Genomic DNA, 23,746 nt, shown 5'->3' with positions numbered 1-23,746 from the left:
TCGATCCCGACGGAAGTCGGTTTCAGGTAGCCGGCTCAAGGTTGACTCAGCCTTCCATCCTTCCGAGGTCGGTAAAATGAGTACCAGCTCGCTGGGGGTAAAGGGGAGATGACTGGGGAAGGCACTGGCAAACCACCCCGCAAACAAGTCTGCCTTGGAAACATCGGGATGTGACGTCACCCCATGGGTCAGGAATGACCCGGTGCTTGCACAGGGGACCTTTACCTTTTACTGTTTACTGCACTGCACAGAGACTTAAAAAGGAAGACAAATTGTGTGGGAGAGGGAGGCATGGTAGGGTTGCCAGCTCCGAGCTGAGACATACCTGGAGATTTTATGGGTGGAACCTGAAGAGGGTGGGATTTGGGGAGAGGAGGAATATCAATGGGGTATAATGCCACAGATTCCACCTTCCAAAGCAGCCATTTTCTCCTGGTGAACTGATCTCTCTCACCAGGAAATCAGTTGTAATGGCGGGAGATCTCCAGCCCCCATCTGGAGGTTGGCAACCCCAGGCATAAGGGCTTCCTTTCTTAATATAGCACCAACCAAAACCTCTGAAAACAGACTCACTGCTCTAATATCTCTCTCATACATGGCTTTCAGAGTAAACAAAATGCTTTTTTTCATCTTCACTGATTTGATGTTAGAAATCAGTAAGTCACTGTTAATAGCTGTTCTGCACATCAGGGAAATAAAACTAGCAAGCTGGTGTGTCTTTGGCTAAGGGAGCACTGGAACTGTTCCATTAGACCTGAGTGTATCCATTATTTCAATGGGTGAATTTATACCAGGAAGGTATTTTTATACTCAGGAAGGGACACGGATGCAGTTCAATGTTACTCTGCAGTAAAGCTCCCAAACACACAGGCTATAGAAGAGGTTTCACTTGTTGTAATGCTATTATATAATCAGTATTATGCCTATGAGTTATGCCAGCAACCATTCCAATACTACTACACATTTTCATGCCCCCTTTTCCCAGTCTGGAAAATCTGATATCCAGCTATAAAGCTGTGACAGACAGGTTAGGTCCCGCCTCTCCCTAAGAACAGCCAATGGGAGCTGACGGAATGTTAATGAGAGAGACAGTTGGAAATGGCAGTTAAGGGAACTGAGGAGAGCCGTTAGGGAGTTGGGTGTGTTCCCGGCTGAGGAAAGCTGTGGCAAAGAGCAGCTTAAAGCTAACTGGGGGTGGGGGATCAATTTGTAACAAAAGGTCCCAAATGCTGGAATAGGGAAACAAGTCAAAAGTTCAATGAGAAAGAAACTTTGTAAAATCTTGCTTACTTTCTTCAGAGTTATGTTCAAACTATAAATAAAAGTTAACTTCCTGTTTGTTTAACCCTGTGGGCTGGTTGTCACAGGGAAAGAAACTCACACACACAGAGGCTAAGATCTCGGTCTATATATACATATTTGGGTATGAATCAATGGTGGCAGCATGTGAAAGGAACAGTGTTTGAGTCCCTAACCCCAATAATTCAGTGCAGTGTTTCAGGGGAAATTATTAAAGGAGGCTGGCTACCCTATCTGCCGATGTCTCAGAGAGAGAGAGAGAGAGAGGACCTGAGAAGTTAAATGGTCATGGCTCTCTATATATTGTAAAAGATGCAAGCAGGATAGTGAGGTGTGACAGCCTGACCTAGCTGTAACCTTGAACTTGACAGAGAGAAGTCATGGAGCGTGGTAGGCACTCTGTGTGAGCGGGAAAGGTGCGTCACAAAAGCCAAGTGACTGCCAAACACATCTTTCACCCCTATGTCAACCTCCACAAAAGATGTAGAATGGGGGACAACATGCCAGCGCCTCTGTTCTCTGGAAACCCAGATATAAATCCTTTGCAATGTCGAAAAGATGCAGACGTCATTTAAATCTTTCATTCTCATTTTCCTGATTATCTTCTTGGCACAGCAGACAAAGCGGGTTAGAGGAAGCTCATACTGGCTCCTTTCACTGCCTCTCGACATTACGGCCTTGCTTAAAAGCCATCCAAGACCTCTTTTAAATATATTTAATGTGTCCCAAAGGAGACGAAGGAATAATGTGACAGCTTTCAGGGCTTCATTCAAAGGGGAGTGGACTTAACTGAGCAGCATTGTAGCCCGTTACATAGCTGCTTGTTTAGTTGTTAGTTGCAGCTGTTCTTAACTCAGCTGTAAAGACCACTAGACAAACCTAGCTGAGGAGCAGAGGAAGGAGCACTACTGCTGCTGGCCATTCTCAGGAGACAAGGAGAATGGGTACACGGGCAGGTAATTGCCCACACACCCTTCCTCAGAGGATTCCTCAGCACTTCCCACCTGCAAATATCAGCTTAAGACATTTCTATTTCAAAGAGCGCCCTGACCCGGATGGCCCAGGCTAGCCTGATCTCGTCAGATTTCAGAAGCTAAGCAGGGTCAGCCCTGGTTAGTACTTGAGTGAGAGACCACCAAGGAATGCCAGGGTTGTTGTGCAGAGGAAGGCAATGGCAAACCACCTCTGTTAGTCTCTTACCTTGAAAACCTTACAGGGCTGCCATAACTCAGCTGTGACTTGACAGCACTTTAGACACACACATTTCAGAAAGCACTTGGCAGACAGTTTTGTGAAACGGGGATCTACTCTGATGTGCCTAGTCAATTGGTTTAATGCTATGCGGCCTCCATTAACATTTGATGCTGCTGTGTGGTTTTTATGACGTTGATTCTTTTATTCTTTGTAAGCGACCTCAAGCACTACTTATTTAGCAGAAAGGCAGGGTACATGAGTTCTCAATAAGCAAACGTACACATATAGATACCTGCACTGCAAACAGCAGGATAAATACACAGACCAAAGTAGCGCAGACCAACACGAATCAAGTCAAAGAGCAACATAGGAGTTTCCCCAGACACTGCTTTTTAACAATCATGCCCTTACCTTGATATTTTCCCCTTTTGTTGCTTTACTGGTGAGTCGGGATGTGACAGAAGAGATGTGTTTAGGGGTAGAAGCTGCTACTGAGGACTCAGGCGGGCCAGAGGGTTTTTTCAAAGGGATAGAACTAACAGAGGAGGTTCGTTTGGGGGTAACAGAGGATTTACTTTTCAGGGTTTTGACAGAGGAAGGTACAGATGTCTTAAACATGTAAACAAAATCAAACCAAAGATCAGTGTGAGAAGGGGGGGAAGCAAAAATAATGCAAATGGAAGAAGGTGATGGTTAAAGTACGGTGAGAATGACTAAAAAGTCTTGCTAAAAGAAAATCAGAAGCTGAGAGGTATTAGCTCCCCCGCACACACACCACTGACACACACTTCACATGATTCACCCTTGTCCTCAGAAGGACCAAAATAATTGACCTTCAAAGAATTCTCCATCAAATGAGACTTTGAAAGTACAGATGCTTTCCAACATCTGTATGGGGTTATCTCTATGGGGTTACGTCCTATCACTCCGCTCCGTTAAGCATGAGTTTCTTCTGCCGAAGGAAAGCCACCCGCTTACCGAGTACAGTGGTAAGATAACACATGGTATTGACCACCACAGTGAGGTTATCATAAAGTAGACGCCCAGGAAATATTATGACAGCGCCATCATTACCTTGCAGCATACACACAGGAAAACAGATATTTCATGCAATAACCTATTCCAACGGGAATGGCTGGTGGCCTCTATGTGTCTGAACATGTTTCTAACTAAACTCGCACTCATTTCAGAAGCACAATCCAAAGCCTTTCTGCTAGGAAGCAACGGATTTATGAAAAAAAGGTGCCAGACCATCCCTACCAACAAACAGGCTGGGCTCTTGGGATATTCTGACCCTCTAGGCGGGTAAAAGCTCACTGAGAACTTGATATGGCAGAGCTAGGGAAGAGAGTGCAGTTATTTACCCCTTATATCCCCAAGTGCTGCATGGTCCAATTTGGATCAGGATCATGGCACAGTAGGAGAAGGGGCTACAGCAGGGGTGTCAAACCCATTTGTTACAAGGGCTGGATATGACATAAATGTTATGTGGCCGGGCTGGGCCATGTGTACCAGCCCACAGCAGGTTCACTGGCCCAGATTGGGAGAGTGGCAGCTGGCAAGCCCACAGTGGGCTAGCCAGCCTAGATCGAGGGGAGGGTGTTCCTGGCAAACAAGATTTCCTAATACCACAGCAACAACCAGCTATCCAAGCTAGATCTCAGACTGCATTGGGACATGCACAAAGTGGGCTTCTTGGGTATATAGGGCAAACATATTTGTTTAAGGGGGTTCTGGCTCAGCTTAAACTTCATGAGCCTCAGAAAAAGTGCCCAACCCTGAAATTATAATAGATCAATGGCTCAGAACAACAGTACACAGATGTTTAGAAACTCTGGAGGGTGGCATAAATGACAATAATGGGAGTGGGGAATTAGCTGCACATTGTGTTGAGTTTATCATGGTTTTAAGATTACTTCTTAAAAGTATACACCTAGACCCTCATTGCAATTTTTGGTAAGAAAAGATAAATGAAAACTGGGCAATGTAATATAAGAAATGTTCTAAGACAAAGCAAAGAATTACAGGGGTAAGAGGGAACGTATCTGCCAGCTTATATTTATCAGCTTACCTTTGGCTTTGCTTCTTCAATCCCAGTCCCGTTTTTATCTTTGTTGTCGATACAAGCTGATGAAAAAGGAAAATTACAGTTACATTTGCTGGGGAGTAGGGAGAAGGTTCTAAGTTAAAATTCTGAAGAGGGCAGGTCACACTTGGATTTTAATCATAGCATGCAGCCCTCCTCGGCTCTCATACTACAAGCAGTAAATAGAAAACTGACGCTTCTGCTTTGCAGGCTCACTGGCTGCTCTCGCTCCATTTCATGCTCAGCTTTAATGCAAAGAGCAGGCTTGATGTCATATTAGTGACTCCAACCATCTGAAAACAAAAACCACACTCACAAAAGGAAGAAGAATCCATCCAGCTGTGTGTTACTATCTGATTGGTACCACTGCTGGCAGCCCCTCGCAAGGGTTGTGTGTGGAGCTCTGTTTGCAATGTGATGTCAAGAACTGGCAACACCACTGTGGGTTTTTTTATTCCTAAAGCAACAAATTACATTAGCCACCCCTTATGATTTCTGCACTGAGGGAAAACGAGAACTTCCATGCCCCAGTTGTCTGCATTTAATTCCCATACGAGTAGCAAACCAGTTTAAAGGGTGATCCAGTTCAGTATGGGCCAGCTAGCATTTATGAGTGTGAAACTTTCTAGGTACCCTAAAGCATTTCTTCAGGGCAAGAAAATGGGGAGGGATTGCAGGAAATGTGTGATGTTGTTTCAGAAAATAAGAATTTTTATTGACAAGAAATTTTTTTAACAATAAAGAGATTACACAAAAAATAACAAAAGAAAAAAGATCTTAAACAAAATTAAAACAAATTAACAAAAAACGAAAATTAATATAGAATTGAAAGTGAAAGTCCCCTTCTCTCCCTTGTGTCAAGTGCCCACCCACCCCCCGTTGTGACTTCCGGAGAAGTACCCTTAAACTTTATATAATCCATTATGTATTATGTTTCCCTTTACTACAATATTTTATTTACAACTTTTTCACAATCTTCATAAAATCAATCTTTGCCGTGTTAGCCCAGTGTACAAAGGCCTTATTCCAGTCTCTTTTAAACTCTTCTACATCATTTCCATGTAGACTATTATATAATTTGGCCATTTGTACAAAATAAAATATTTTCTCTCTCCAATCCTTTAAAAGAAGCCTCGTTTCTCCCTTCCAGGTTTTAGCTATTATTATTCTTGCAGCCGCAAAACTATAATGGCAAATTATCTTGTCTGCCTTCTCCATTCCTTTTGGTAAAAGGGTTCTGGTTCCAGTTTTATGTTTCCATTAATCAAATTGTTAGTCTCTCTTATAACCTTTTTCCAAAAATTTTTAACTAATTTACAGGTTCACCAAGCATGGAAAAATGTGCCTTTCTGTTCTTTACATCTCCAACACTTATCAGAAATAGATTTGTCAATTTTGGCCAATATCTCTGGGATTATATACCATCTATAAAACATCTTGTACATATTCTCTCTTATACTTCTAGCAATTGTAAATTTAAATTCTTTTTTCCAAAGTCTTTCCCAATCTTCCAGATGAATATTATGTCCTAAATCTGTTGCCCGTGCAATCATGACCTTTTGAACTCTCTCTTATTCTAGGTTGTAGTCTAATATCAATCGGTACATTTTGGAAATCAGACCTTTATTTTCAGATTCTAATATTATCTCCAAAGTTGATTTCTTTTTTGTAAACCCTAATCTTTGATCTTTTTGAAATATATCATTTAATTGAAAATATTTAAACCAATCTAAAATACCTAATTCTTACCTGCTCTTTAATTTCCATTGACCATTTTCATACTGTACATATTCTCTATAAGTCTTACAATGAGGGTCCATATTTGGACCTCTTCTTGAAAAAGCCTCCAGGGGTCTAAGCCATCCTGGAGTTTTAGTTTCAAAGCCTCTCTTGTATCTCTTCCAAACTTGTAATAGATTCGCCCTTATAATATGATGCTTAAAATCTTTATTCACCCTATCTTTATCATACCATATATATGTGTGCTAACCAAATCTCATATTATATCTTTCTAAATCTAATAATCTAGGGTTGTCTAATGTAATCCATTGTCTTAACCAGACAAAACAAGTTGCTTCATAATACCATCTTAAATCAGGGAGCGCCAAACCCCCTCTATCTTTGGCATCTATAAGATTTTTATAAGAGATTCTGCGTCTACTATTGCCCCAGATGAAATTTACCAAAACTTTTTTCCACTGTTGGAAAATCTTGGTTCCTTTCAAAATTGGCAAATTCTCAAACAGAAACAGCATCTTTGGAAGAACAATCATCTTTATTATGGCAATCCTGCCTAGCCATGATATTGGTAATTTCCCCCAACTTATTAGGTTCGCCCCCCCCCCATATTTTTACATAATTATTTTGATATAAATTTATACTACTTTTAGTAATCCAAATACCTACATATTTAATTTTATTCTATATTTTGCAGCCTGTTATTGAAGATAATTCTTGTTGCTGTTTTATTGTAAGGGCTTTCCCTAATATTTTAGATTTATCCCTATTCAATCTAAAACCCGAGAGGTTTCCATAGGCTCTAAGCACTTTCATCCACTTTTTAACATTTTCGATAGGGTCAGCAAGAATGCAAACCATATCATCTGCATAAGCTCTTGCCTTATATTCATATTTACCAACTCTAACCCCCATTAATGCTCTATCTTCCCTAATTTTTTTGTTTAATATTTCTAATACTAAGATAAATAAAAGTGGGGAAAGGGGGCAACCCTGTCTCTCTATCTTATGTGTCTCTTCCCCATTTATAAGTAAAGTAGCTGTTGGAGAATTATATCTATGGCCTTCCTAAATTTGGGGCCAAAATCCATTTGTTGCAGTACCTTTTCCAAAAAATTCCAGTGGACATTATTGAAAGCTTTTTCAGCATCCAGAAAGAACAATGCTAATTGCAAGTCAGGTTTTTGGTCTGCTAATTCTATTAAATTCAGCACTACTCTAATATTGTGACTAATTTGTCTTCCAGGTAGAAAACCAGCCTGGTCCTCATGAATTATCTCATTAAATACAGTCTTCAACCTGTCTGCTAAAATATCAGCAAACAGTTCATAATCATTATTCAGCAATGAGATAGGCCTATAATTTTTTTACTTCCATATGGTCTGTATCTTGTTTTGGTATTAGGGTAATATTTGCTTGTGTCCACGTTTGTGGTATTACTCCAGTCTCCAGACTAGCATTCATAACCTTCAGAAAATAGAACAATGTTGTTTTGGCTGACAACATTCTAGGACTGACTAGCATCATTTGACATTCTTACCCCCAGAAGGCTTGCTTACACAAAGCACAGTTTGTGAGATTCTGAGATACATCCTATAAATAAAAGATGATTTTGGGAGAACACAAACAGGCAACACTACTATTTCTAGATAATTCACAGGTCAATGTGTTTCTCTAGAAAACTGTGGTCTATCCACCAAAAAAGATAATCCTGCTGCTACCTCAGGAAGTTATCATCCCCTCCAAAAGCAGAGAAACCATTTTCAACACACACAAACACACAAATGTGCATTGTGATTTGTATCCCCATACCCAAACTCTCAAAATGTTATGAATAAAGTACTCAGAGCAAACCTGTCATCGTCAGACTCTTCTTTCTCAAATGAATCCAAGATTCACCATCACTTTCCCCTCAAATTACAGGTTCAAGTCCACGTACAAGGTAAGCTTCCATAATGAGGATTGGTAGTTGGTAGGAAAAGTGATATTTTATCAGTTAGATGGCCAACACACACAGAAGCATTACAGCACTGGCCATGTGCTCCTAATAAGTCAGCTTATTCAAAGGCTAGGCATTATTGAGAAACTGAGATAATATGATTATCATCACATTCAGCATCACATTTTCACTACTGTTTTAATGAGTCCGCCATTCATTAGCCCTCATTCTGATTAATGATGCTTTCTCAGCCCACTGGTCTCCCTACCAAACTGCTGGAGATGGTCTCCCTCAGGTTTGTGATCCTCACCAACTTCAACATCCATGCTGAGGCTTCCTTAATCAGAACAGTTTAAGGACTTCATGGCTGCCATGACAACCATGGACATTTTAATTCCTCTGCATATAGTGGGACATATGTTCTGTTTGGTTCTTCCTGGAGTCAAGCACACAGCTTGGGAATGAGGGAAATCTCCATTCTGCCCTTGACAGACACTCAGAATCTCCACAAGGGTGGAGGACCAGTGAGGACGGTCTGCCCCAGCGGACTGATTGATCCAAATGGTTTCCTGGTGTCTCTTGGGAAATTTCTGGTAAGCAAGGTTGACATTGTTGTTGAAGTCCTGGTTGATCGGTGGAATGAGAAGCTGACTTTGACAGTGGACACCATCACTCCTGTCTGCTTGCAGAGCCCAAGAAGTTCCTTGATTTACAGAGGAGCACAAAGTGATAAAATGAACAAGCAGATGGCTGGATCACAAGCGGAAAGAAACTTAAAGCAACCCTAACTGAATAAGAGGGAAAGAGCATCATCACACTCTTTAGCGTCCCAATGAAACCTCTGGGAGAGACCGTGTAGTGTTGGGGGGACATGTCGCCAATATGCAGATGACACCCGGCTCTCATTCTCATTGAAAACCTCTACAGAAAAGGTCAGGTTGCTGAACTTTCCTAAAAACCAAGCACCAAATACACCTCAAAATGAAAAGCCAAAACAAAGGATACAAAGCTTTTCACAAACAAATGAAGCAATACTATGAAAAAGAAGGAGGGTTTAGTGTAAACGAATCTTTCAGAAGAAGCGGAGGAGGACCATTTTATTGAAAACAGTTGCTTACCGGTAGCTTTGCACTGGCACTCTGTGTGGTTACACAGTTGGGATTGTGCCTGCATAGATCGCAATCTGCAGTTCCCTGGAAGCACTGGAGGTAGAACTTTTTCCTTCCCTCATATTGAGGCTTTTCATAACATAATGCATAAATTGAGAAGTGGAGACAGCAATTTCCCACATAGTTCTTCCTCCATAATTACACTTTTAAAGTTTTCTCCCATTGGACATGCTCTTTTTCAGCAGACAGGCACCATATAAATTTAACTAACAGACTCTCTTGGAGGCAAAAGAGGATGGGATGAGGGACTGCACAGAATTCCACTTGAAGAACAGTTACAAGTATTACTTGTACAAGTATCTGCTTTCTTCTTTGTGTCCCCTGTGTAGTCCCGCATAAGGGAAACGAGCACACTGGCCTAGTTGGAGCAGGGGGACAGAAGTCGTTCAGTTCCACAGCATTAACTAGGGCTATTACTAAAGCATGCCTTGAATGGCAAGGCTGTACTTACAGTGCTTTGTGAAAGATGTGCTGGAAAACCAAGATCACAAAGGCTTAATATCTTGGGAAAGCCAACAAAGATAGACTGGTCCTAGTCCAGTGCCTTTATCTGAAAGACAACCAGAATGGCCAGCCACAACACACCAACAATCTCCACTATCCACCTAAAGATGGATCCACCTAAAGACCAAGAGAATACTGATGATACTGGAAAATTAAATTTCTGCCTATCCCCAAACTTATGAAAATGTGCAATCTTTGGTTCTATTACAGCAGACGTCAGCAGAACTTTGTCTTTATATTGTCCGTTTCTGCTATTTTTTCTGTTGTAAACAAGGATCCACATGAAGTTTCCACTTTGCCACTCAGTTCTCATAGGGCAATAAAATGAATGAAGCAGAATCCCTCAAGCCACGGATGAAAAGACCCTGAGCACACCTGCTTGCCATACTCTGTGAACAGTCAAGTCACCCATGCCTAGCCCAAAAGAAACGGCACCTCTTTTGCTTTTGCCTAACCTCTTCAATTGTTTGGCAGGAGTCTTCATAGCAACTTGGGTTTTCTGTGACAGATTCTAACAGTTTGTCGTGTGCCCAGCCCCTCATTCCTTGTTACATACCGAGGCTACCAGAATTACAGGCACAACTGCAAGCTGATCAGTTTGCAGGAAGATTTTTGGTTCATTCACCAACCACTCAGTTGCAGACAGGATTTACAAGGACCCTTTGGGGCCCTGTGGGGCAGTGGTAGGCTGCAGTATTTCAGTCAAAGTTCTGCTCACAACCTGAGTTCGATCCCAACGGAAGTCGGTTGCAGGTAGTTGGCTTAAGACTGACTCAGCCTCCATTCTTCCGAGGTCGGTAAAATGAATACTCAGCTTGCTAGGGGTAAAGTGTAGATGACTGGGGAAGGCAATGGCAAACCACCCCATAAACATAGTGACGTGACGTCACCCCATGGGTCAGGAATGACCTGGTGCTTGCACTAGGGACTACCCTTTAACTTTTACCCTCTGGGCCTTGGGTCTCCTCTTCTTATGGCTTCTTTAATTGTTACCCTTTAGGTCCAGTGCTCTGTAATGCTGATAGAAAAACCACTGGTAGGTTTTCTGACCTCTCTGTAGCATGAGGCTTCTCAACCCCAAGTAGGCTCTCAGTGGAGTTATAGGCCCTAACATCTCTCCTGAGGACCCACAGGCATGGCTACCGTCTTCTCCCACATACAAACACCTTAAGCTGATTGACAGTGTCTCTACAAGCCTCTTTTAGTCCACAAGATAAATTTTATCACTTCTGATAGGATTCAATAGCACTTCCTTCTCTCAGGCATGCCACTGGACATGCAGATATTTCCCTCAGAGAAATTGTACTTTCTAGAATTGCTCCTGGAAGCAATCCAGGGCTAGCAGGTTTTACTGGCAGCACAGCTGAAAATGAAGGAAAGCTTTACTTTACTCACAACCACCCTACCACGAATCCTGAAGAGTAGGAGAATATGAAAATAAAAGTCAGGCTTACTGTTTTTTCTGCTCATCTCATGTGCAAACTGCAAATACTCTCTCAAGACTTTTTGGATGGGAAAAGAGGGACAAGTGTTTCCACAGGATTTGGTATCCTTTTATTTATTTGCAAAGCTTTTTTTCTTCTAAAAATCCCCAAACACAGGGATACCATGAAGTACAGCAGAGACATTCTAAAACAAGGTATGTATTCTCTCATCATGCAACCTCTCGATAAGATGATTGAATGAAATATGCATGGAATTTCATAAAAGGGAGCAAAGTTCCTTTATAAGTGAATGCTCTGGGTTTGATAAAGGAGATGATGGATATATTATAGGAAGTCCCATTGCTGCAGGTTTTCTAGAGGGTTAGATCCAGCCAGCTTTCTCACTTGATCTCATCCAATCCCTTTCCTTACTACAGTCCCCATCCTACCTGCTTATTGTCCACGCAGGTCTCATGATCCCCAGCGTGGTCTTTTTGGATAGTCAAAGGGGATCTCTCCTTCCTGTTTTACTACCAAATGCATTTGCTGATGGAGAGAATGTGGTCAAGAAACACAGTGCACATGACAGCCAGCATGCTTTTTACATTTGCAGTACATTAAGCCCAAGCCAGCGTAAGCCAAGCCCCCTTATTCTGACACACTCCACAGTCTGACACCCATCAGGTACTCAAATCTGGGAAACCAGGAATGCCCAGAGACTTCCAAGGATAAAGCGAAACAGCCCATTATGCTTCAGTTAGAGACAAAATCAATTAGCTCCTCTTCTGCTCTCTGAGTGAATATAACCAGCTGACAACATCTATTTAACTGCCTACACAGACTGTGAGGATAAAGCAAAATGAAAACACAACTTACAGTGGAGACTGGTGGAAAGGGAAGAAGTATCTGTTGCAAGATTCATGCAGCCATTACCCAAATAGATTTCACTCTTCTAAACAAGGAAAGCAAGCAAGAGCACACAAGCGCATTTTGATTCCCATCAGTTCTGCAGGTGAGCATCAATGCAGCGAGATTCAGGGAGAGGCGCACAAACTCACTCGAGGTTTTAGCAGGTTTAAGCAGGACAACTGAGCCTCCAGCATACACACTTCAGAAGTGGAAGTCGACTGCTCTGTTTCTCTGATGCACAACTGCCAGATTTCATTCCAGGAGCATTCTGCAGTTCTGAGACCCACACAGTTTCCACTGCCTCCCTCCAAAAGGGAACTTTCTCCTCTGAAAGTTTGCCTGTTTCTGGTACAGATTCCATTTTGTTCTTTTTCTGGCCATTGGGTTCCGCTTGGTAAAAATACTCAGAGGGGTCTAGCTCTGCAACCACAGCACCGCAGAGCTCATTTCTGCATAAGGATAGCCTTCTCTCATCCACATTGTCCTCTTGAGAAGTTTCTTTGATATCCTCTTCTTCAACCTCTCCCTACCCAATAACATCTTCTTTCAACGGATCTTTTAAGGAGAAGGAACTGCCAGCTGTTGAAACGTATCTCTTGCAAGCAACTACTACAGGCTGCTCATCAAAACCAGCAGGGAATTTATTCTGGAAGTGCCACCCTGCTATTTTGGATACTTCAGCAAATACTGGTCCAGATCTTGCACCCACTGTTTTAAAGGTTGACGTAACATGCTCTCCAATGTCCACTTCACCCACTAGGTTCTGTGACTCATTACAAACTCTGAAGACAGCCTTTTCTGAGCCCTCCTCGGCTGAACAGAACTCTATGCCCCAATCTGGGATCTGAAGTACAGTGACTACGGAAGACAACTCCACATTGTATGCCCTTCTGACTTTGTCTATTTCTACGGATTCTCTTCCATCACCTAGTAATGCAGAGATTCTTTTAATGTCTCCAGTCTGTGAATGATCTAGGACAAAAGAGGATGAGCCCCAGGAAAAGGAAAAGGCAGCCACATTCTATCTTGGAGAGAGTGGTGTTATGGGCTCTCATGTAACCTGACTAATTCTGATTCATGTCTGACTTCCAGTATATTTATCCCATTTGCCAACAGGATTATAAATCATGGGTTCCACTATCTCCAACAGTCCTGGGGAATTCAGTTCTATATAAGAGAAGGCCACAAAAGCATGGTGAAGAATTAACGCACTTACCGTATATACTCGCACATAAGCCGAGTTTTTCAGCCAAAAAAAGGGCTGAAAAAGCCGAACTCGGCTTATATGCGGGTCAATACGGTAGAGGGGGGAGGAGGGAGGAGGGAGGGGGGAATTTACCGTGGTCATCGCCGCTATCGCCGCCAGGCCAGCGCGGCTTCCTCCGGCCGGCAGCGGCCTGCAGGGGCCTCCTGCAGGCCCGGGAAGGCCGCGCCACCGCCGGGCCCGCGCACCTTTCCCCGGCCGGCAGCGGCCTGCAGGGGCCTCCCCTGCAGAGAAACGTCCTGAATCTAAACTGTCAGGTTGGTACCATTAACAGCAAAACAGCTTAGTCGAGTTCTGACTCTTTAATTTTATAAACTGCTGGAGTTGAAAAGCACAGTGAATTTTGAGCTTTAGGGGCTGTCTTGTATTTTTGCCAATTTTACAGTTCAGATATTGTGAGATAAGTGCTACTTGTATGTTTGTTTTAGATTGGTATATGCAGAAATATACCGTATATACTCGCGTATAAGCCGAGTTTTTCAGCCCAAAAAAAGGGCTGAAAAAGCCGAACTCGGCTTATACGCGGGTCAATACGGTAGAGGAGGGAGGGGGGAGGGGGAGGAGGGAGGGGGGAACTTACAGCTGTCGCCGCCGCCATCGCTGCCGGGCCCGCGCACCTTTCCCCAGCCGGCAGCGGCCTGCAGGGGCCTCCTGCAGGCCCAGGAAGGCCGCGCCACCGCAGATTCGCCGCCTCTCCCGGTGAGTAGGGGGTTCAGGGGCTCTTCCCCCTCCCCCCCTCGGATGGCACTGGGGTCGGGGTGGGTCGGGAGGGCCCGGGAGGCCGGTGGGAGGGCGACCTGGGGCAGGGGCGAGATCATCCCTGGGCTCTGAAATGGCAGCCACCATTTTAGAGCGCAGCATTACTGGTAAAGGGAATTTCTTATTGACCCTCGGCTTATACACGGGTCAATAAGAAATTCCCTTTTCTGGCCTCAAATTTGGGGGGGTCAGCTTATACTCGGGTCGGCTTATGCCCGAGTATATACAGTAACGCAAACTTATTTCTGGATCGCTTTCAAATAAGTGCTTATAACTCTTTGAGAAGGATGCAAAACTGAGTGCCACAGCAACACTTGCCAGGGCCAAACCTTCTTTGTTCTACTAGCTGTCCCCAACACAGTAAGCCTAGAAGAAGTCCTCAAGCATACCTAATCTATTTGGTTTGAAAGGTTCTTTCCCGTTCTTATATGAGAAGTGACACACTGAAACACAACCCCAACCGTTAGTCTTGCTGGGAGGTCCATGGCAAAACACCTGTGAACATCTCTTGCCTTGAAAACCCTACAGGGTTGCCAATAAGTTGGAGCCGACTTGACAGCACTTTCCACCATCACCATCAGGTGGTCCATCACATATATCATAATTGTGTGAAGATCAATACTACTGCCACAACAATCATATCACACAGGCAACTGTTACTCACTTTAGAGAGTTAACCTGTGGGTCAGATCCATGGGTTTAAGACCTGCAAATTTTTATTTTTATAGTGTCTGCTTGATTTTCTAACACACCACGTGGTCAAAGGATTCGTTCTTGTGGTTTTGTGGTGCCCAAATCCCTAACACATTTTTTCTTCTCATGCAAATTCTATGGAAGTTTAAGAGCTTCTCTGGTAACTCCCCTTCTTGCAACCTTTCTGAACTGCTCGGAGGACTACTACTTAATCTTCTGTCTGGAACTGAAAATCACATCAGTCTGGCAGTTGCCAAATGTATCTCGGCTGCAATGAAAATTTGAGCTACTGCTATTAATTCAGTGCTTAGTTAAAATATGCAGTGACTCTGTTTCTATTTAATTTTAACCCTATATTTTAAATTATGTATTTAATATTCACCTCTTCCTAAAGTGTTGAATGTTTTTCTTTCCCACTTATTTCAACCATGGCTATATATATATGTCTAAAAGCCTATGTGCTTCATAGACATCCTTGAATAAAAGACAGTCATAGTATCTGCAACTTCTCTTCCACCTTATTTGATTCTGATTGTTATTTGCATTTGGTTCAGATCTGATTTGTGTTTCTGTTTTGCTAGGTTTATTTCTCTCATTAAAATATTGGTTTCGATTTACAAATGGCAGGTTTCCTTCAAAAACTCCACAGTTTCAGGGCTTGGGCTGCCAGAACTTCAACCCATTTACTGATCACTTCAACCTTTCCTGTACTTTTTGCTAGCTCCCCTATTTCCTTTTTGATAAGGGTATCAGAACACTACCACAAAAATGAAGTTGAGGATGTGACCACAGATTGTAGGCATTAAGAGTCTTTAAGCCAGGGGTCCCCAATGTGGTGTCTGGGGGCACCATGGCACCCGCTGACACCTTTTAGGTTAGAAGGTGGGCAACGCCAAGTGGGGCTTTTGGCCAGCAGGTCTTCTGACTGGCCACTGGAGATTTGATTGGCTAGACAGATTTTTTTTTAAGTGTTGCTTTGGCAGCTGCGGACAACACAGCACAAGGATATTTCCTGTGTGACTGAAGGTAAGCTACAGCAGCCATTTTGTAGCTGGCCTACCTCCTGCAGCAGCTGTTTTGTGGCTGCCATTTTGTGGCTGTGCCCACCACCCTGTGTCAAAATTCTGAAGGTGGTCCCAGGCTCAAAAAGGTTGGGGACCACTGCATTAAACTACTGTTCATACAAAGTTTTCTTTTTACTTAATAAAACACCGGCACGCAGAGAGACAACGTTTTCTGAGAGCTAATCACAATATTTCCTCCAGAGAAAAGAACACTGGCACAATCGACCATTGTGGAAGATAGAATCATAGAGTTGGAAGGGGGCATACAGACAATCTAGTCCAACCCCCTGTTCAATGCAGGATCAGCCTAGAGCATCCCTGACAAGTGTTTGTCCAGCATCTGTTTAAAGACTGGCAGTGAGGGGGGGCTCACCACCTCCCTAGGTAGCTGATTCCACTGTCGAACAACTCTTACTGTAAAAAACATTTTCCTAATATCCAGCTGGTACCTTTCCGCCCCCAATTTAAATCCATTATTGCGAGTCCTATCCTCTGCTGTCAACAGGAACAGCTCCCTGCCCTCCTCTGATAGCCCTTCAAATACTTAAAGAGAGCAATCATGTCGCCACCACCAACCTCCTCTTCTCCAGACTAAACATTCCCAACTCTCTCAGCCTTTCCTCGTAGGGCTTGGTCTCCACTCTCCAGGCCCCTGATCGTCCTCATCGCTCTCCTCTCCACCCACTCGATTCTATCCACATCCTTTTTTAAATGAGGCCTCCAGAACTGCACACAATACTCCAGGTGTGGCCTGCCTAATGCAGTGTAGAGATGAAAAGAGCTGAAAGAGTTCTCTTGGGAGAATGAAGCTAGTGAAGGAAAAATGTAATGGTCGCGCCCCTCCAAAATGCAATGATGGGGAATTTACCATTTAAAAGGTAAAATAGGGCTGCTGATGTTTGTGGACTGCACAAGAGGGACAACGCAGCACATCAAACATTGCTGACATCCGATGGCAACTACCCGACCCATCCCCCAGCAAAGTGGAGCCTCCTCATTTAAGTCCTGCAAAACAATAATTCGGAGCTTACCTTGAGCATCCCCTGCAGCACGGTCCTCAAGGTTAGGAGTACAGCCTATTCCTGCTTCCTCAGCTACATGTTTCAAAGGTGAGGATGGGAAAATGGTTTCAACATTAAAAATGGTACAAGACAAATGCCTCTGATTTTCCTATGAGTACTACCAATTTTCTAAATGCCAGATATTGAGCCCATTCACTCTTGAATGAAAATGAAATTAAATGGAGGGAGGGAGATTTCCCCACTGAAACAAAATCATCTATGATCAACTCTTGAATCATATTCAGCCTTAAAACATGTCCAACTTTTGGAAATGTTGCAAAGTTGACAGCTTTTATACAAAGAGAACCTGCCCATTTAAAAAAAAATGTCTGACACGCACTGTATACAATTAATTTGTTTCCAGGTTTCCCCGGTAGCAGGAGCATGCCTCCCTGCAAAATTAATATTTCTTAACAGGCCAGACCTATATAGACTTATGTGCAACTAAATTAATTTACAAAAGAAAAGAGGGTGGCACCAAACCAAAGGAAGACAAAAAAACAGCAATTGGTGCAAGGGGGAAGTATTTAACAATTTAATTGCCCCGACAGGTTTTGCATACGCTTCCTGAGGGGGATCTTTCTTAACTCAAATGTCCCCAGAAACAATGAAACCTGTTTCATTACTTGGGACATTTCAGTTAAGAAAGATCCCCCTGAGAAAGCTTATGCGAAACCTGTAGGGGCAATTTAATTGTTAAATGCTTTCCCCTTGCACCAATTGCTGTTTTTTCCTTCGTTCAACTAAATTAACTTAAAAATCAATCCAGGCTTAGGTGTGCCTGCAGGTTTAAAGAAGGTGCAACCTCCTTCCTGTCCTTCTTTAAACTAAGATTTTGTATAAGTCTTCAGCGAGCCAAAGATCAGAATGCACCACAGTTGCGTTCCTTTGCAGTTAGTTTAACTGACCGTACTAAGCATCAACCAGGGCAATTCTTTATCCTTCTCTCAGACTCTGGAATGCCTCTTTGAAGGCCCTAGAAGTACACATGGTCCATATGACCCTCTGCCATAGGTCTCCATAATGCAATGCAAGTTCAACAGTTTTGCTGTCTGCTGATGGAGTGTATTTGCCTTCACTATATTTTATTTGCATAACAGATAGTAAAAACATCATAAGTCTCTGGTCTTTTTTAATCCAGAGGAAAACAAACCTTGCAATGCTGCAGTCAGCAAGATTAAAATCAATCTACAGTTTGCTTTGTTTCATTTTTGAGGCACCCAACTGTCCCATCCTTGACCCAAGGACTCTCATTAGGGGTTGCTTCACAACTTGAGATGTCTTGATTACTATGAACAAATCCACTACTAAGGTTCTGCCTAGAATACTGTCTGATAATTAGCAGGAGATATGACATAAGAACATAAGAAAGGCCCTGCTGGATCAGACCAAGGCCCATCAAGTCCAGCAGTCTGTTCACACAGTGGACAACCAGGTGCCTTTAGGAAGCCACAAACAAGACAACTGCAGCAGCACTATCCTGCCTGTGTTCCACCGCACCCAAAATAATAGGCATGCTCCACTGATACTAGAAAGAATAGGTATGCAGTATGACCAGTATCCATTCTAACTAATAGCCATGAATACCCCTCTCCTCCATGAATATGTCCACTCCCCTCTTAAAGCCCTCCAAGCTGGCAGCCATCACCACATCCTGGGGCAGGGAGTTCCACAATTTAACTATGCGTTGTGTGAAAAAATATTTCCTTTTATCTGTTTTGAATCTCTCGCTCTCCAGCTTTAGCAGATGACCCCGTGTTCTAGTATTATGGGAGAGGGAGAAAAACGTCTCCCTGTCCACTCTCTCCAAACCATGCATAATTTTGCAGACCTCTATCATGTCTCCCCTTACAAAAGAATGGTAAGCGTTCCTTCCCCGTGGAGATTTTCCTAGATGGTCTGGACCCCTCCTGCCTTCAGAATACCAATCGGAGGTACTGAGAGAGGCAGAGAAACTGCAGCAAGTTTTATTCTAGCTGTCAATTTAGTCTGACCCAAAGCATGGGGGGAGGGGGAGACTTCAGCAGTCCCAGCATTTACTTTCTTTGGATATCCAATACTGTTGGAAAAACAATGTCTAGTGCACAAAGATTGATTAAAGAAAGGAAGATCAGCACGGGGCAGCAAGTGTGAGAGTTGGATAGATAGAAAGGTTGTGATCCTTCTCCCTTCTCTTCCTGTGTTCTTGTTCGTTCCCGTAATGCACCCCTACTCTTCCTTCTTGTTACAGTGAAAGAGAGGAGTAACAGGCCACGTGTTACCCTGTTAGTTATGGACCCTAGATAGAAATAAGCCTGTCTCCCAGTCGTTTACCAAGTTTGTGATTTCTGAATACACTCACTTTGTTTAGTCCTTAATCAGACTCAGGATCATTCTTAAGAAAAACTCCATTTCCTTCAAATACAGGTTCAGCAGTTTTGCTGTCTACTGAAAGAGTGTATTTGCCTCCACTATGTTCTATTTGTATACAAAACAGATATTACAAACATCTTAAGTCTCCAGTGTTTTCTTTTTCAAAAGAAAAACAAAGTGCTGCTCTGGGGAAATGGGAAATACAAAGCAACAAACTTAGGCCCAGTGAATGGTCTAGAAGCATTTGATGGCATGATAGTGTGGAAATTAAACAGGTTAGGGCTGATCAGTACTTGTAGGGAGGCCATATTAAGAAAACACACACCACATATTTACTATACAGACTATGTAAGGATCTTGTTATGTGTAAAGCCATCCTGATTCAAGAGTTAATAGTTGTTGTTGTTTTTTTGGGGGGGGAGATAATACTTTCTTCACAAATCTTCACCTGTGATTCCTTCGGGTATCTCTGCATTCTGCCGAGCTGCAATCCGATCCTCCTCCACTAACGGAGCGGTAGCATCTGAAACAAAAAGGCGCAATGATGCAGCTAAGAGTAATTAGACAAGTTCTTTAAGAGAGCAGAAGAATATCCTGCTTTTGATACGTTGCAACCTGAGAGCATTCGAAGCACCAAATTTTCTCTAAAATTGAGGGGGGGAATCAATACAAGAGCCAACTCAATCCAAAGCATGGCAAGATATGTCTGAATAATAACGTATTCAAAGTTTCCCAGTGAAATCCAACTTGAGGAAGAACTTGAATCAGAATCTCGTACATCCAAGCCCTGTGTTCTATCCCCCACACCCCAACAAAGCAGAAACTGCACCTCAATTAAGCCCTTTCCCCTTCTTCTCACACCATAGAGTCACCCAGACGTAACTGGCAGAGTTTCTTGAACTCACCTCATGACCTTTCCAGGACAATGGAAGCCCAAGTAAAGCCTTTGCATATGTAGCACAGGCTTGTGGAGTTTAAACTACAGGTTGAGTACCAGAACTACTGCTTGGGACCAGAAGTGGTCCATATTTTGGATCTTCCCGTATTTTGGAATATTTGTGATATCTCATCTATAATGAGATATCACAAAATATAATGAGATAAACACAAAATTCATTTATGTTTATATATGTTTTATATTGACCTGGATGGCCCCGGCTAGCCTGATCTCGTCAGATCTCAGAAGCTAAGCAGGGTCAGCCCTGGTTAGTATTTGGATGAGAGACCACCAAGGAAGTCCAGGGTTGCTATACAGAGGCAGGCAATGGCAAACCACCTCTGAACATCTCTTGCCTTGAAAACCCTATAAGGGGTCACCATAAGACGGCTGTGACTTGACAGCACTTTACACACACACACACACGTTTTATATACACTTTATACACATAGTCTGAATGTATTTTTAAAACAATATTTTTGATAATTTTGTGTACACTGAACCATCAGAAAGCAAACTGGCGTGCTGCTGAGGGCCTGTGAGTAATGCCTGTATGCCAGCTCAAAAAGTCTGGTTTTCAGGTCAGTCCAGATATCGGATGTCTGGATAAGCATGGACCAAGAGAACCAAGAGAAGAGGGCTGACCACAAAGTCTTCAGACACCAGCAATTCCCAAAGCTCTGCTCATTCACAGCAAAACTAAGCAGTAGACCACATGCTTCATTCTCCCCTCCCACCCAATTTCTACTCTATGTTAAGACAAGAGACAGCACATAAAACAAAGACAGTCAATGAGACAAACAAGGGAAGTACAAGGAGGTCAAGTCAGAAATGTTCTCTCCGGTCCTTATTTCTGAAAGAGATTAGTCAATTATGGGAACTGACTGCAAAAGGAATGGCTCACCTGTTTTGGTCCCTTTTTAAAGGACTAGGTTACAGATCTATTGCATACCTTTAGGGATGGATTTTTTTAGTATACAATTTGAATAAGAAAAAAGTACCGTATCCCTTTTTTATGTAAGTCAATGCCAACGATTTCAGGAGCTGAAATGCTTGGCACCCATCTCCCCCGCCCCCACATTCATTTATTCAAGGAAGTCTACACAGCACATAGCCTTTTAGAAAAAATAATATAACAATATTTTTAAAGATGAAGGCCACGGCTTCCCTACAAGCAAATTTGCTTCCATTTTCTGAGGCATGCATTCTTAGCATGTCTGGCCAAGATAAAACATATCTGGCTAAATGAAATGGCTTAAAATGAACTCAGTAAATTTATTTTAAGAGGTTTCACTTGCCAGAGATAATAGTATTGCCAATAGTGGTATCTGATGAAACAGGTACTTTATAAGGAAGAACGGTGTTAATATTTGATCACTCGAGCCCAACAAAAAAGGCCCCATTCTTGCAAACATTCCTGATTTTAATACAACAAGAGCTAGTGTTGCCAGGTCCCTCTTTGCTACAAGAGGGGGGTTTGGGGGCGGAGTCTGAGGAGGGTGGGGTTTGGGGAGGGGAGGGACTTCAATGCCATAGAGTCCATAGAGCAGCCATTTTCTCCAGGTGAACTGATCTCTATCGGCTGGAGATTAGTTGTAATAGCAGGAGATCTCCAGTTAGTACCTGGAGGTTGGCAACCCTAATAAGAGCACAACTACACTACAGATTTGGTCCACAGTTTTTCTAGCATTGCTTAGAGCAGTGGTGGCAGCAGACTGGCTTTGGTCACCTGCACTTGGCCTGCTCCCAGATCAGGTGGAGTAGCTGGGCTCTCTCCAAGGACACATGGGTAGTATTTGCCTGTCTGGCCACCCCCACCCCGCAAATCTGTCCTTGAATCCCCCACCCCCACCTCCAGAGAAAAGTGCAATTGTGCATTCCCATTACTGGGACGAACTCATGATGAAAAGGCAACCAATTTAAAACCAGTCTTACAGAGCAACAGACAAGCTCACTGAGGAATGCACCTTCACACATACTGAATTTGTACTCAGTGACAAGCAAGACAGGCCAATGAACTCAGGGATTTAAAAAATCAGTATTTCTTTTCGCATGGGTAAGCTTTTATGTGGAAATTTAGCCCACTTCAAAGTGGTATTAAGCCAAAAAAAGGTAAAGGTAAGGGTGCGAGCAAGCACCGGGTCATTACTGACACATGGGGTGACGTCACATCACGTTTACTAGGCAGACTGTGTTTATGGGATGATTGGCCTTTGCCTTCCCCAGTCGTCTACACTTAACCCCCAGCAAGCTGGGTAGTCATTTTACCGACCTCAGAAAAATGGAAGGCTGAGTCAAACTTGAGCTGGCTACCTGAAACCGACTTCCGTCGGGATCGAACTCAGGTCGCGAGCACAGCTTTGACTGCAGTACCGCAGTTTTCCACTCTGCGCCACGGGGCTCCTGTATTAAGCCAAACTGTACAAATAATTTGATAAGAATGCATGCCACTTGGATAGACATGGCATCACTACCCGACTCATATGGAAGTTCTTTCCATTTGGCCACTAACATACATATGAACACACTACCAGATGAGCAAAAATGTTTTGTGGACTAGTGAGCTCTATGGATTTATTTGTAAGGTTTTGTGGAAAATCAGCTCTAACTGTTCACATACTGTAGATTCACTGTTCGTTCCTTTCCTTTAATGGGCAAGTCATTTGACCTAAGGTATCAAGTCAGGTTACGCTAAATTATATTTGTTGTGCTTTATTCTTATATGTGAATATTTCTATATATTTTAAATTCTATTTTGTTTGTAAAATTGAGATTAACCCTATACATTTTCTTAATCCCATCATAAAAATTCATCTTTTCCTTCCATGCGACCGCCACTGAGAAGAATTTTGCCATCGCTAAAGGAATCCTCGGATCCTTTTCCTTTAATTAAAATGGTACAATCTTAGCCCTATCAACAGATCCTAGATTCCTCAGGATTGGATCCAATCATTTCACTCTGTACAGATCATACCATGGGCAAAACAAGATCATATGATCCACTGTTTCAAGCTCCCTCCATCCACACCCACAATATCTGTTCTGGGATGTGATCTTGATATAGTGGCCCCTCAGAATGACCTGTGCATTGTCAACTTCAGTTTGCCACCGACCTCTTATCAAGTCCGTTAACACAAACACAGCCATAAAAAATAAAGGCTACAGCCTTTAATTTTTTTTCAGCAGTCTCGAAAGGGCTTTCTACACAATGAAGGATTTTTACATAACTGTATCTCGACTAGGGTTGCCAACCTCCAGGGGGTAGCTGGAGATCTCCCGCTATTACAACTGATATCCAGGAGACATAGATCAGTTCACCTGGAGAAAATAGCCACTTTGGAAGGTGGACTCTATG

General features: G+C 42.9%; 1 protein-coding gene across 6 annotated transcripts in view; it reads right to left on the bottom strand.

The window, feature by feature from the left end:
• MAPT (microtubule associated protein tau) overlaps positions 1–23,746 on the bottom strand; it is a 103,489-nt gene that overhangs the window by 25,364 nt on the left and 54,379 nt on the right. For 3 of the 6 annotated variants that reach the window (XM_056863921.1, XM_056863926.1, XM_056863923.1), the window contains 3 exons: positions 19,903–19,977; positions 17,073–17,135; positions 4,565–4,620 (listed from right to left, as the gene is read on the bottom strand). In XM_056863921.1, the coding sequence (XP_056719899.1) occupies positions 4,565–4,620; positions 17,073–17,135; positions 19,903–19,977 (194 nt within the window). The remainder of the gene's footprint in view (positions 1–4,564; positions 4,621–17,072; positions 17,136–19,902; positions 19,978–23,746) is intronic. The other 3 variants (XM_056863922.1, XM_056863924.1, XM_056863925.1) reach the window with 2 other exon arrangements.

This window comes from Euleptes europaea, chromosome 18, assembly GCF_029931775.1.
Source record: "Euleptes europaea isolate rEulEur1 chromosome 18, rEulEur1.hap1, whole genome shotgun sequence".
Classification (NCBI taxonomy): domain Eukaryota; kingdom Metazoa; phylum Chordata; class Lepidosauria; order Squamata; family Sphaerodactylidae; genus Euleptes; species Euleptes europaea.
This window is presented reverse-complemented; position numbering and strand designations above follow the sequence as displayed.